This window comes from Podarcis erhardii, assembly GCF_964252035.2.
Source record: "Podarcis erhardii genome assembly, chromosome: 3".
Classification (NCBI taxonomy): domain Eukaryota; kingdom Metazoa; phylum Chordata; class Lepidosauria; order Squamata; family Lacertidae; genus Podarcis; species Podarcis erhardii.
This window is the reverse complement of record NC_138507.1, coordinates 8707328-8719871: the sequence shown is the minus strand read 5'-3', so window position 1 is coordinate 8719871 and position 12544 is coordinate 8707328. Positions and strand designations below refer to the sequence as shown.

The 12544-nt window shown below is 44.1% G+C and overlaps 1 protein-coding gene across 2 annotated transcripts in view; it reads left to right on the top strand.

Moving 5' to 3' along the window:
* Positions 1-12239, top strand: part of COG6 (component of oligomeric golgi complex 6) — a 40228-nt gene extending 27989 nt beyond the window's left edge. Inside the window, exons 17-20 of one of the 2 annotated variants that reach the window (XR_014154876.1) lie at positions 4126-4179; positions 5580-5659; positions 8754-9855; positions 10008-10751. Coding sequence is in view for 1 of the 2 variants with exons in the window: in XM_081855559.1 (XP_081711685.1) it covers positions 4126-4179; positions 5580-5659; positions 8754-8901 (282 nt within the window). In the remaining variant the exon portion in view is untranslated. Of the gene's footprint in view, positions 1-4125; positions 4180-5579; positions 5660-8753; positions 9856-10007; positions 10752-12061 lie in introns of those variants that run through there. The other variant, XM_081855559.1, reaches the window with a different exon arrangement.
* Positions 12240-12544: the final 305 nt, after the last annotated feature.

Below are 12544 nucleotides of genomic sequence, written 5' to 3'. Positions count from 1 at the left end.
TCTAAGACCCCTATTACTCAGCGTCTATGTCCGTGCACAATGAATGAAGTAGAGGACTTCATACATTTCTTTTTCTACTGCCCTATTTATGAGCTAATAAGAACTAAGCTCCTCCTCTTGATCCCGTCCACCATCACATCTAAGGAAGACTGTTTGAAATCGCTTTTTGTGGACGCAAATCCCCAAGTTTCACGTGGGGTGTCAATCTTTATAGTGCAGGCCTTGAAACTCAGGGCTACTCTGACTGGGTAGTGTGTCCTAGACCTGGACCCAGTGGCGTAGCGTGGGGGGTGCAAGGGGTGCCAGCCGCACCGGGCGCAACATTTTTGGGGGCGCACTCGGAGCTCTCTGCCCCTACCTGGTCCTGGTGGCTCACTCTCTCTCTCACAGTGCTGGCTGCGATGGAAAGGACGAGGCTGCGCGCTCCCCAGCCCAGGCGCCGCCTTCTGCGCGCACACTCGCTTGCAGCTAGAAGCCCTGCAGAAAAGGCCGTCGGGTGCAGGAGCGGCGCCTACATCGCGCTTCCCGGAGGGGGCGCGTCGCCCGCCCGGCATTGGCGCGCGTTTGGGCGGGCTGCGGAGGGCGCGAGCGCTGCGTGCGCCCCAGGAGGCCGGCGAGGGTGGGAAAGCGGGCGGCTCGCTCCTCCCGCGCGCCCGAAGGGGCTTTTTTGGCGGTTCCCCCGCTGCTACGAAGTCCTAAGCAACGAGAAGGAAAGCGCCTCATGAGCATAGCACTGGAGGGTGAGTCTCAACTTTTCTGGACGAGCACTCAATGTGTTGCAGATATTAAGCATAACTTTAAAGCCCTAAAAAAAGAAGAAGCAGCAAAAAAAAAAACCACCCCACACGGGGGGCGTGTTCTAATTCCCTTCTAACTCCGGGTTAGAGCGCAGCACGTGGAGGATGGGTGGGGAAAGAGAGAGGAGGCGGGCGGGCGCGCTGATAGAACGCCAGGCGCGGTGGCCGCCAGGGAGAGCCAGCGCGCGCCCCACCCCAGACGCTCGCGGCCACCGCCATCCCTCCCTCCCAGGGAAGGCGGGATTAGAGCAAGCGCCCGGGCAGCAAGAAGCGCGCGCGCACGCCGGCCCTGCCCTGGATCCCTCAGAACAGCCAGTCTCTGGGAAAGTGGGCGTGGCTTTAGAACTCTCAGGCAGCAGAGGCCGCCGCCCGGCAAGGCTTCCCATTGGGAGGCGCGAAGGCTTTAGTGGGTGGGGATTGGCGCAAATGTAAGCAGGGCGGGCTAAGAGGAGGAGCCGCTGCCGAGGAGCAGCGGCACCAGCAGCGTTTCCTCTCCCCCCCTCCCCTCCCGTGTCAACAAGCGGGGCGCCTGCGCCGGGGGTTTGCGCATCTTTTCCTCTCATGCGCGGTATTTGCTTCCCGAGTCGGGCCCGGGGTTTGGCCTAGAGCCAGCGGCGGGCAGAGGGCGCAGAGCGATCGGGCGCAGCTCTCCGGCCGCAGCGGCTCCGGGCGGGCGAGCGATCGGTCGGTCCGCTGGCTCAGGATGGCGGACGACTCCGCAGTGGCGTAGCGTGGGGGGTGCAGGGGGGGGCGCAACATCTGGGGGTTAGGGTTAGGGGGCGCAAATCCACGGGTTAGGGGGCGCAAATCACTTGCCTTGCCCCGGGTGCTGACAACCCACGCTACGCCACTGCCTGGACCTGTTTTAATTCTTTTATTACCTTTTTAACCTAATGTGCTGAGCCTATTTTGGGGCCATTATATGCTTTATATACATCCGCATTCTAGATTCCCGGCGCCGGCAACTAAATCTTTACATTATTGTCTTAGGGTAATTTAAATGTCATAACCCCAGTAATATCGCTTTGAATTTTGTTTGGTTGCTTGTCTCTAGCATTTTTGTTTTATCCTGCTATGGCTGTATGCTAATGCAATAAAGGTTTGATTGACTGTTGTGGTGCAGTTAAGATGTAATCTGACTTATGTGTCAAGGGTAGTGATGTTAAATTCTCAAGAATAATCTTTTGGAGAATATTCACGATTAATGAGAATATTAGAGAAATTTCATGTAAAATGTTCAGATGGCAACTAAAAACGGTACAGATACTTTTATTCAATGGGGCAATGCAGTGAATTCAGATCTTTGATTTTTTGCACCAAACTTGAAATTGAAAATTCGACGTGAATGACTCACGTTAATCACTAAGCCTGCCACTAACTGTATATTTACCATCAACTTTGAATTCTAACTACATTATGTATGTATGAGATGTAGCTTTTAAAGGAATGTAAAAAAAACCCCTCAGGTCCGCTACATGAGTACGTTCTTCAATAAGCATATCTACAATGAGAATAAGGTCACACCAAAATAGAAAAAAAAGGCTATTACATATACAGTGGTACCTCAGGTTACATACGCTTCAGGTTACATACGCTTCAGGTTACAGACTCCCCTAACCCAGAAATAGTACCTCAGGTTAAGAACTTTGCTTCAGGATGAGAACAGAAATCGTGCTCTGGCAGCAGCAGGAGGCCCCATTAGCTAAAGTGGTGCTTCAGGTTAAGAACAGTTTCAGGTTAAGAACGGACCTCCGGAACAAATTAAGTACTTAACCCGAGGTACCACTGTGGTTGAAATACATACGTATTCAAATGTTCATCAAATTAAATGAATAGCATTTTTAAAACTTTTTTTTAAAAAGTTTCATTTCAGAACTCCCAATGGTGAATGACACAATGCCCAGTAATGTAACTGGATCAAAAAACTCATTATTCATTACTTACACTGGCAATATCACAGCTTGACTTATTATTTACTAGATTTTTAAAATGTGGGTTGTAAAACTGATTCTTACATTAGAATTTACAGTTTGTGGAGAGAATTCTTTTTTTTTTTTTTAATAATATTTATTCAAAATTTTAAAGGTTACAAAAAGAAAAAAGAGAAAAAAGAAAAATAAAAAAGACAGAAAAATACAATCAGTTAAAAAAAAGAACAAATCGAACCTTTACATAGCTTTCTTTCCTTTACTTATTTCCTTGACCTCCTCACACCTCCCGTTTTTGTATTCTAATTCAAATTGTTATTTCAGCAAATCCTTCCAACCTTGTTTTTATCTTAATAATTTGTCTTAATATACTATAATTTTACATTCTCTCCTTCACCAACTCATTTTTACTTAATTCTTTATGTCATTTCTACTAAAACCACGTAATTTTCTTTCCCAACATCTTTCTAACAATCCTTAATTTTGCAATATTTTTGAAGATAAACTGTAAATTTTTTCCAATCTTCTTCCACCGACTCTTCTTCTTGTGGAGAAGAATTCTCCGGAGAATTTTCTAGCAGAAAATATTCTCGAGAATATTCTCGTGCTTAATTTTTAGGGAGAGAGAGTGTGTCAAACGTATGTAATCCTGAACACTCATGCACACAAAATCAGTACAAGATACATCACATGGGTTCTCTGATCAACTGATCAAATATATGTTGTTATTTAGCCTCAATAGCAACCCCCTAGTGGTCCCGGGCCCTAAGGAAGTTAGATTGGCTTCAACCAGAGCCAGGGCCTTTTCAACACTGGCTGGTGGAACTCTCTGCCTCATGAGACCAGGGCCCTGCAGGATCTGATTTCTTTCCGCAGGGCCTGTAAGACAGAGTTGTTCCGCCTGGCCTTTGGCTTGGAGCCAATTTGATTCCCTCCCTCCCTCCCTTTCCCCCCCTTTTTTCCTTTCCTTCTCCTCCTGCGATGAGGCTACATTTTAATATTTTAATGTTCCATTATTTTAATGTTGTATTTTATTTTTGTTTTTAAGTTGTAATCATTCATCTTGTTTTTATTTTGCTTGTAAGCCGCTCTGAGCCCGGCCTTGGCTGGGGAGGGCGGGGTATAAATAAAAAATTATTATAATTATTATATTGAATTGCAAATACACATTTACTGTATCTGGATGAGAACCGAAGTGCTACTTTGGGCCTTTGGGCATCATTTTCCTCCCCTAGCCCTTTGAACACCAGAAAAGCTACTATTGAAAGCTCCCTCAGTTTCAAAAGGGGCTTTCTGTGTGACACAGAGGTGCCTTCTTTTTGAGATACACAAACCAACGGCGCTCCTTAACAGTGATGGTTAAATATTTATTTATTTGCTTATCATTGCTGTGTTTTTAGGGTCCCTTGGCAAATGTACCCAGTATGGATTCCATGTCATTAAAAGCTGCAATGGTAAGATACTAGCAATGTACCCTTTTTTCCAATGACATGTGCTTTGGCTCTCTTCTAGCTGTTCCACTCCAAAGCAATAAATGGGACTGTGAATGAACCTTGAAGTATGCCCTCATTATTATTTTTTGCAAAAGTTGAGCCAAATTGTGCATTTGCTTTGGTATTATTTTGATGTTTTTCAGAACAATATTTTCATTGTGCTAAGAGGCCTGATACACAGCTACATTGCATGAAAATTAAACCATCCCCTAAAGTTTTAATGAGACACCACGTTGGTGCAGATAACCGAAAAGAATGTTGGCTGTTTATTTGTGTAGTCTTTTTGACACAAACCCTTAGCACAGAAAATTGCTTTGACTAAAGCGAGCATATTCAGTGGTATCTTATGTATCTTATGTAAGGCCATGTAAGAAAGATACTCAGCAAATTCGATTCTGGTGCAAAGTTCTGTTGTATCGTTTTGAAATATGTCCAAAAGTTGTTTCTAGTAATTGATAACGGTGGTGTTGGTTTAATTTGAGCAGCTGAAATAGATCAGGCTTCCTCAACCTCAGCCCTCCAGATGTTGTAGCCCAAAAATGATCTCTAGATAGCAGAACCAGTGGTCAGGGATGATGGGAATTGTAGTCTCAAAACATCTGGAGGGCCGAGGTTGAGGAAGCCTGAAATAGATGATAGACTTGCACACACAGGCATTAAGAGTTAGGGTTAAGGAGCAGAGGAGAAGCAGACACAAGGAAGAGGGGCTCCTGACAGGGAGGACAGGCTAGGATACACAACCCTGCTTCCCATTCTCTTGTGCATGAACAGTGCTCAAACTCAGACCTCCACCATAGATGGAAATCAAGTGGAGCAGGTAGCCGTCTCCAGCTGCCCATAGTCCCATCCTCTTGCTTCCCTGCTCTTTCGGTGCCAGATTTAGACACGGAGCTAAACGCATCACTCTGAAACACATCAGGGCTTCCCCCAACCCCAGTAAATAAAGGTATGTGGTGGGGTCTGATTTTCATAAGGATCACAGCAGGCAGGGAGGAGAAGCGGACACGGAGCAATGGTTCCAAACTACAAGAAAGAAGATTCCACCTAAACATTAGGAAGAACTTCCTGACAGTAAGAGCTGTTCGACAGTGGAACTTGCTGCCAAGGAGTGTGGTGGAGTCTCCTTCTTTGGAGGTCTTTAAGCAGAGGCTTGACAACCATATGTCAGGAGTGCTCTGATGGTGTTTCCTGCTTGGCAGGGGGTTGGACTCGATGGCCCTTGTGGTCTCTTCCAACTCTAGGATTCTATGATTCACCCTAGCCACAGCCATTCGTTCCACCATGAAGCTTCTCTCTTGATTCCAGAGAAATTGGATGAGATGCTTAGTGCCTAATGCCTGTTCTTCTTCTGTTTGCGTTAGGTCCAGTTTGATCGTTATTTGTCGGCTCCCGATGGACTGCTAATGCCACAGATAAACTTTCTTCTAAGTGCTACTGTGAAGTAAGCGTTTTGGCTTTGTGTTTGATTCTTCGGTTGTAGATTCTGATCCAAATCAGAATTCATCATTCCATGTAATAATAATAATAATAAATTTTTATTTATACCCTGCTCTCCCCTGCCAGAGCCGGGCTCAGGGCAACTAACACCAGTAAAATTACAATAAAAACATAATGGGGGGGGGGGACAATTTAAAATACAGGTTAAAAATACAATTTAAAATGCAGCCTCATTTTAATAGTATCCCATAGATCAAAACCAGAAGGGGAGAGAAACGTAAGGGTCAGACTGAGTCCAAACCAAAGGCCAGGAGGAACAGCTCTGTCTAGCAGGCCCTGCGGAAAGATGTCAAGTCCCGCAGGGCCCTAGTCAGGGCCACCAAGTTGGGGCCAGTACTGAAAAGGCCCTGGCCCTAGTTGAGACCAATCTAAGCACCTTGCGACTTGGGACCTCCAAAGTGTTATCATTTGTGGACCTTAAGGTCCTCTGCAGCGCATACCAGGAGAGGCGGTCCCGTAGGTACGTGGGTCCTAGGCCGCATGGGGCTTTAAAGGTCAAAACCAGCCCTTAAACATCTTTATAAGCCACAGTTTGGCAGTGGGCATGCACAGACCCAGACTGGCAGTGTCTTTAGAGTTTTGACCAAAGTCCTCTTGCCCCTGTTCTCTCCAACACTGGGTGACAATTGCATCCGAGGATGGCAGCAGGAGGTTCTTGGAAGGACCTTTGTCTCAGGACTGCTTGGCCCAAAGTCCTTCCATTGCAGTTAATGTTCATTATCCATTATTGAGCTGGTTGTAACCATCATTTTGTTTGCCCACCTCCCTATCCTCCTCCTGCAACTAATCAACTGTTTGCCCGCATCATCCCCATACCCCTTTTGCTGGGAATTCTGTACTGTGACTATGTGGAGACGTAGAGGAGTTGATTTCACCATCACACCAAGGGGTTTAGCTTTAAAGATTTCAAGTGCTGATGCAATTGCCACCTTTGGTGTGGAAAAAGCGTGCCAGAATTTTGGTGCTTTGAGACGCTTTTTCCTTTGCATATTTCTGACGGGCTCCCCATGACCCTGTTGACTGAAAAATAAGGCCGAGGTATTTAAAGTCTTTTAAATTGTTCTATCAACTGATTGTCCATATAGTTTCTTGAAAACACCATGACTTTAGTTTTCTTGTAATTCACAGCCAGCTGCTCTCTTTGGCAGTATCCTGAGAATGCTCTCATCAATCTTTTTAGGCCCACTTTTGTTTGAGATAGAAGTACCGCATCATCTATGGATAATAATTGGCTTTTGTGGCCAATTTAGGGGCATGATACTCTTGGGATGTTAAACTCTGGACAATATCATTTATATATAAATTAAACAGTGCGGGAGCCAGGATACAACCTTGCTTTGTGGTTGGTACGGATCCTGTGAGCTGCCCTTTTGTAGAGCAATGCGCTTTCAGCACAGTGTTTTTATACAGACATTTAATCAAGAACAATGATCTTTTATCTATACTGGAAGAGTTCAACTTATCCCACCGCCTTACTCGAGAGATTGAATCGAATGCAGCTTTCAGGTCAATGAAATATAGCACAGCACACAGTTTCTTAACATACTTAAAACGGGCTAGTACAAAGCAATCATATCAATTAACGGCTGAAAACTTGAAGCCCAAATTCCTTTTTTCCCCCTTCTTTTTCTTTCAATAGATTCTTATTAAGATTTTAAAGGTTACAAAGAGAGAAATAGAAAAATAGAAAAATTTCCATTTAAAAAAAAAACCCCAATACATAAGAACAAGCATCCTCACAGAAAACAAAAGACAAAAAAACCCAAACAAATCAAACCTTTACATAACTTTCTTTACTTTACTTATTTCCTTGACCTCCTCACATCTCCCTTTTTTGTATTCTAGTTCAGTTAGATATTTCAGCAAATCCTTTCCAGCTTTGTTTTTATCCTAATATTTTATCTTAATATACTGTAATTTTACATTCTCATCTTTCACCAATTAACAATCCATTTTTACTTAATCCTTTATATCATTTCTGCTAAAACCACATTACTTCATTCCAACATCCTTCTAACATTCCTTAATTTTACAATATTTCTGTAGATAAACTTTAAATTTCTTCCAGTCTTCTTCCACCAACTCTTCTCCCTGGTCTCGGATTCTGCCAGTCATTTCCGCCAGTTCCATATAATCCATCACCTTCATCTGCCATTATTCCTGGGTTAAAACTTGAAGCCCAAATTCCATCCCTGTGATTTTAAAAAATGGAGAGCTATGAAAATCCATTGGGGTGGGAGATGATTTTGCTTTCTTTCCAATGGCAATCAGCAGTGCTTTGCAGCTGAAATAAAGCAATTGGGCTCAAGAGAGTTTGTGGGTCTCCCAGTTCTCCCTCCTTCCTGCACTTTCCTCCCTCACTGCAGTCTGCCCTCTGATTCCCAGGTCTGCCAGAGAAGCCCCCTTGCTCAGAGTTCTCCCACAGTAGCTTTTGGGGAGGAAAGGGCACTGGCACTTTCTTACCCAAACCTTGGTTGTTGAACATAATCTGTTCCAGAAGCCCGTTCAGCTTCCAAAATGTTCGACAACCGAGGCACGGCTTCCAATTGGTTACAGGAGCTTCCTGCACACCAGACATTCAGCTTCCGAAAAACATTCAAAAACCGGAACACTTACTTCCAGGTTTGCGGGATTGGGGATCCAAAACGTTCCAAAATGGAGGCGTTCAGGATTTGAGGTTTGACTGTACTAATTTCTGCAAAGGTTCAGAAGTACAGTGGTGCCTCGCAAGACGAAATTAATTCATTCCGCGAGTCTCTTCGTCTAGCGGTTTTTTCGTCTTGCGAAGCACAGCTATTAGCGACTTAGCAGATTAGCGCTATTAGCGGCTTAGAAAAAGGGGGGGAAGAAAAAAACTCGCAAGAACTCGCAAGACGTTTTCGCAAGCCCATAGGGAAATTCGTCTTGCGAAGCACCTCAAAAACGGAAAACTCTTTCGTCTAGCGAGTTATTCGTCTTGCGAGGCTTTCGTCTTGCGGGGCACTACTGTATGCAAAGAGATATTTTGTTCTCAACACTGTGTTTTTGTTTTGTTTTAGACAGCAGATAATAAAACTGTCCACGGAACTAGTCTGCAGAGCCTATAGCGAAGTATATTCAGCTGTAATGAATCCAGACAATGGCTATAAAGATCCAGAAATGATATTGCCCAGGTCTCCTCACCAGGTTCAAGCACTTCTCTCCTAACCTTAGCCAAAATGGAGTTTCTCACTGTTTAAGGTCAGAATATTTTCATGCAAGTACAAGATAGGCAATGGCTATTTCTTTCTGTTTTTGAAATCTTGGTGGAAGTTTGGGTGGATGTATGCTTGGGCTACAGCTATGTACAAAGTTCGTCTGATGAGATCCCATTGACTTGAACGGGATTTCTGCTGCCTTATTATGTGCAGTACTGTAGAGATATTGGTAGACAGAGGCAAGAGGAATTTTCAGATACTAAATTATTTTCATGTTGTTATAAACATGAAAAGGGCTTCTTTGGGAAAGAAAGAAAATCCCCGTTAATTTTTTTTTATGATTAATCGTGTACACCCAAAAAGCTTCCAAGTTCTAGTGATTTAGTCAATACTGGGTTTTGTTCCACCATTCTTCCACTAACAGTTTGGAGGAAGAGATATCAGCGTTGCGAACAAAAGGAGACGGTTTGGATTGGATAAGGGACAAATGTGTGGATGCTTCGATGCGTTGCCTTCTGTCATGGATAATCGTAGCAAAAATAAAAACCCAAGTCTAATCTTTGAAGATCTAATTTATATCACTGGCTAAATACTATTAGGTTTTTGCCATGTATCCGTTACCCAGTTGATGGTTGCCTGGGAGTAAGTCCTGTTGAACGCAGTAGAACTCAATGCACTGTTAATAATGTAAGCAAGCCGTGCTCCCATCAGATCCACATTGGTCTGTGACACCTCATGATATCCACATCGGCGACTATTGCATCGTGGAGAATCAGGAAGGTGTGTATACAAACCTGACTTTAAGAAACCTGAAAGTTAACCGGCCTGGCAAATACCATTCCTCTGAGGGTACGTGTCTTTTTAGTTTGGTGTTTGTACTGATTGGAAAAAGTGAATAAAAACAACAACACCATTCCCCTGAGGGTCTTCCATTGATCATTTTATAGAATCATAGTTTTGTAGAGTCGGAAGGGACCCCGAGAGTAATCTAGTCCAGTGTTTCTCAACCTTGGGTCTCCAGCTGTTTTTGGACTACAACTCCCATCATACTTAGCGAGCAAGACCAGTGGTTAGGGATGATGGGAAGTGTAGTCCAAAAACAGCTAGAGACCAAAGGTTGGGAAACACTGATCTAGTCCAACCCCCTGCAATAATGACCCTTGATCCTCTTGGTTGTAGTCAGAGCCGTCTTTCTCATAGGGCTTAGTGGTGCATTGCGCCAGGGCGCTGGCCTCTCAGGGGCACTCCAGCCAGTGGGGGAGCTGCGCAGCTTTGCCGGCGGCTTCCCCTTTCCCTGCATGCATGCCAGCTGCGCCCCGTCAACCATATGGCTGGCAAGCATGCAACTTGCCTCCCAAGCCTCAGCAGGAGGAGAGCGATCCCCGCAGAGGCTTAGGATGGAAGCTGGGCCCTGCCAACTATATGACTGGCAGGCACGCAATTTCCCTCCCAAGCCTCTGTGGGGATCGCTCTCCCAAGCGGCATGGGGAAGAGTTGTGGCCCCCCCATGGCCGGCAGTGTGCAGCTTCGCCCCCCCCATCAGTGGTAATTTGGGGCGCTGGGTGGATATTTGTACCCAGGCGCCTCATCTGCTAAAGATGAAAGATAGCCTTAGTTGCAGTCCTGTACACAATTACCTGGGGTATGTTCCTGTTGAACTCATTGGGGCTTGCTTCATGCATAGAATTGTACTGTTAATATCAATTACGTTTCTAGGGTTGTTGAACACAGAGAAATCTGCAGTCGGTATTTTAATTTAATTTATGGGTTGGGTACTTCCAATTGTCTTTAAACCTGATCAAATGAACTAACAAATGTTTCATGCACCGGATCAACGATTAAAGTAAATAAAACACATAACTGTGTGTCTAATATGTCTGGAAAAACTATTAAAAAATCTTAGGAAGGTAACCTGGTAAGTGCTAGTTTAGGCACCTGTGGGAAAACACACATGGGTAGCTACAAAATTTAGAATGTCAGGAAATTCACTTTAATAAGTAATACTACTTAAAAGTAAAAAATATACCATATTTTTCGCTCTATAACACGCACCAGACCATAACACGCACATAGTTTTTAGAGGAGGAAAACAAGAAAAAAAATATTGTAAATGAAATAGTGGATATATGATTTTTGTGGTTCATGCTGTGGCCACAGACATGTGATCTGACAGTGAGTTTGGAGTAGCCCAATGCAAAAATCCTGAGGATCCATGTGGATCCATGCTTTGTAACCATGGAGGAGGGAAGGAAGAGGAACCATGGATCCTCTGCTCACGACTGCAGCAGATCCCCCCCCCCCGCCACCCGCAGGCATTCGCTCCATAACATGCACAAACATTTCCCTTTACTTTCTAGGAGGAAAAAAGTGAGTGTTATGGTGCAAAATATACGGTAATTTCTTCCACTTGTTGCTGGTACACCTAGAGCTGGTTGGTTCCAATGATTTGTTCCGAAAGGGATATGAACATGTGCTGCTTCATGGAATCCATTCCAATTTTTAAAAAATTATTTTCGATCGGGGTGAACTCCCTTAGCTCTTACTGCTCCCAGGATTAGCTCACAAGGAATAGGGTGCATTTCCACCATCAAAACACAACTGTGGGGTTATGTGGACACTGTTTTATGTTAATAGTGCCATCCAACTGGCATCAATGCACCGTTTGGGTACTGTCGCCACAACTGCTAATTCGTTGGATCTTTCCGCTCATTTTGCAGTGCACAGAGTACCAGTTTAATTTAGCATCAGTGTCGTAGACCTGATCAGCTTCACTTTCGTAAGCCAATGAATAGCTTTTAATCTGGGGAGGTCAGGAGGATGATAATAACGATGACGATAAAATTAATAATAGGCTTCAGGGGAAATAAAGAATGTTTTCCCCACTTTCTTTGGCTTAGATGTGTTTCTGTACAGAGCCTCCCAGCTGTTGGAACAGTGGAAGTTTTGCCTTTGTCCGCTGTAGGATGTAGTAAATAAAATGTTTTTCTGAACTTTGAATACCAGCAGTGGGCATAACCAATTTCTAAAGAGGCACTGACGTTATTGGAAGCAGATTTGGCACTACTAGTGCAAAGCTTATCAGCGTTCAAGGGGCCCTCTAAATACATTTGTAAATGACTAGCATATATGGAAGTGAGCAATTTCCTGTAAATCAATGTACTTTGCTTTAGACTTTGACTTCACAACACGACTACCCTTGAAAACAAACGACACACTCATTATTTTTGACCTCAGCATGAAGAATCGTATGCCGCTCTCCCCTCTCCCATCTTGTACTAAGAGGAAATTTCAATTAAACTTCAATTAGACTAAATAAATGGTATAAATGGAAGACCTGAAAATATAAGCCCTGGACAAAACAAATCTTTGGATGCCTTAATTAATAGCTAAAGAACAAATGCTTTTAAAGGTAAGTCGGAAATTAAGAGTTGTATGGTTGCTTTTGACTCTTCTGTTCCACTCCTGCTCTTTGAGTTTCAACAGGGGCTTATTCTGTCCATTAGGGGAAGGAAAATGCAGTCAGCATACGGCTATAAACATCCAGCAACAAAATGAAGAGCCAAAGCCTATTAGCTTTCCTGAGAGCAGGCTAGGGTTCTTTTCCGGTAGAAGTACACTGCTAGATACCGTTCCCATATAGTTCAGGAAGTCAA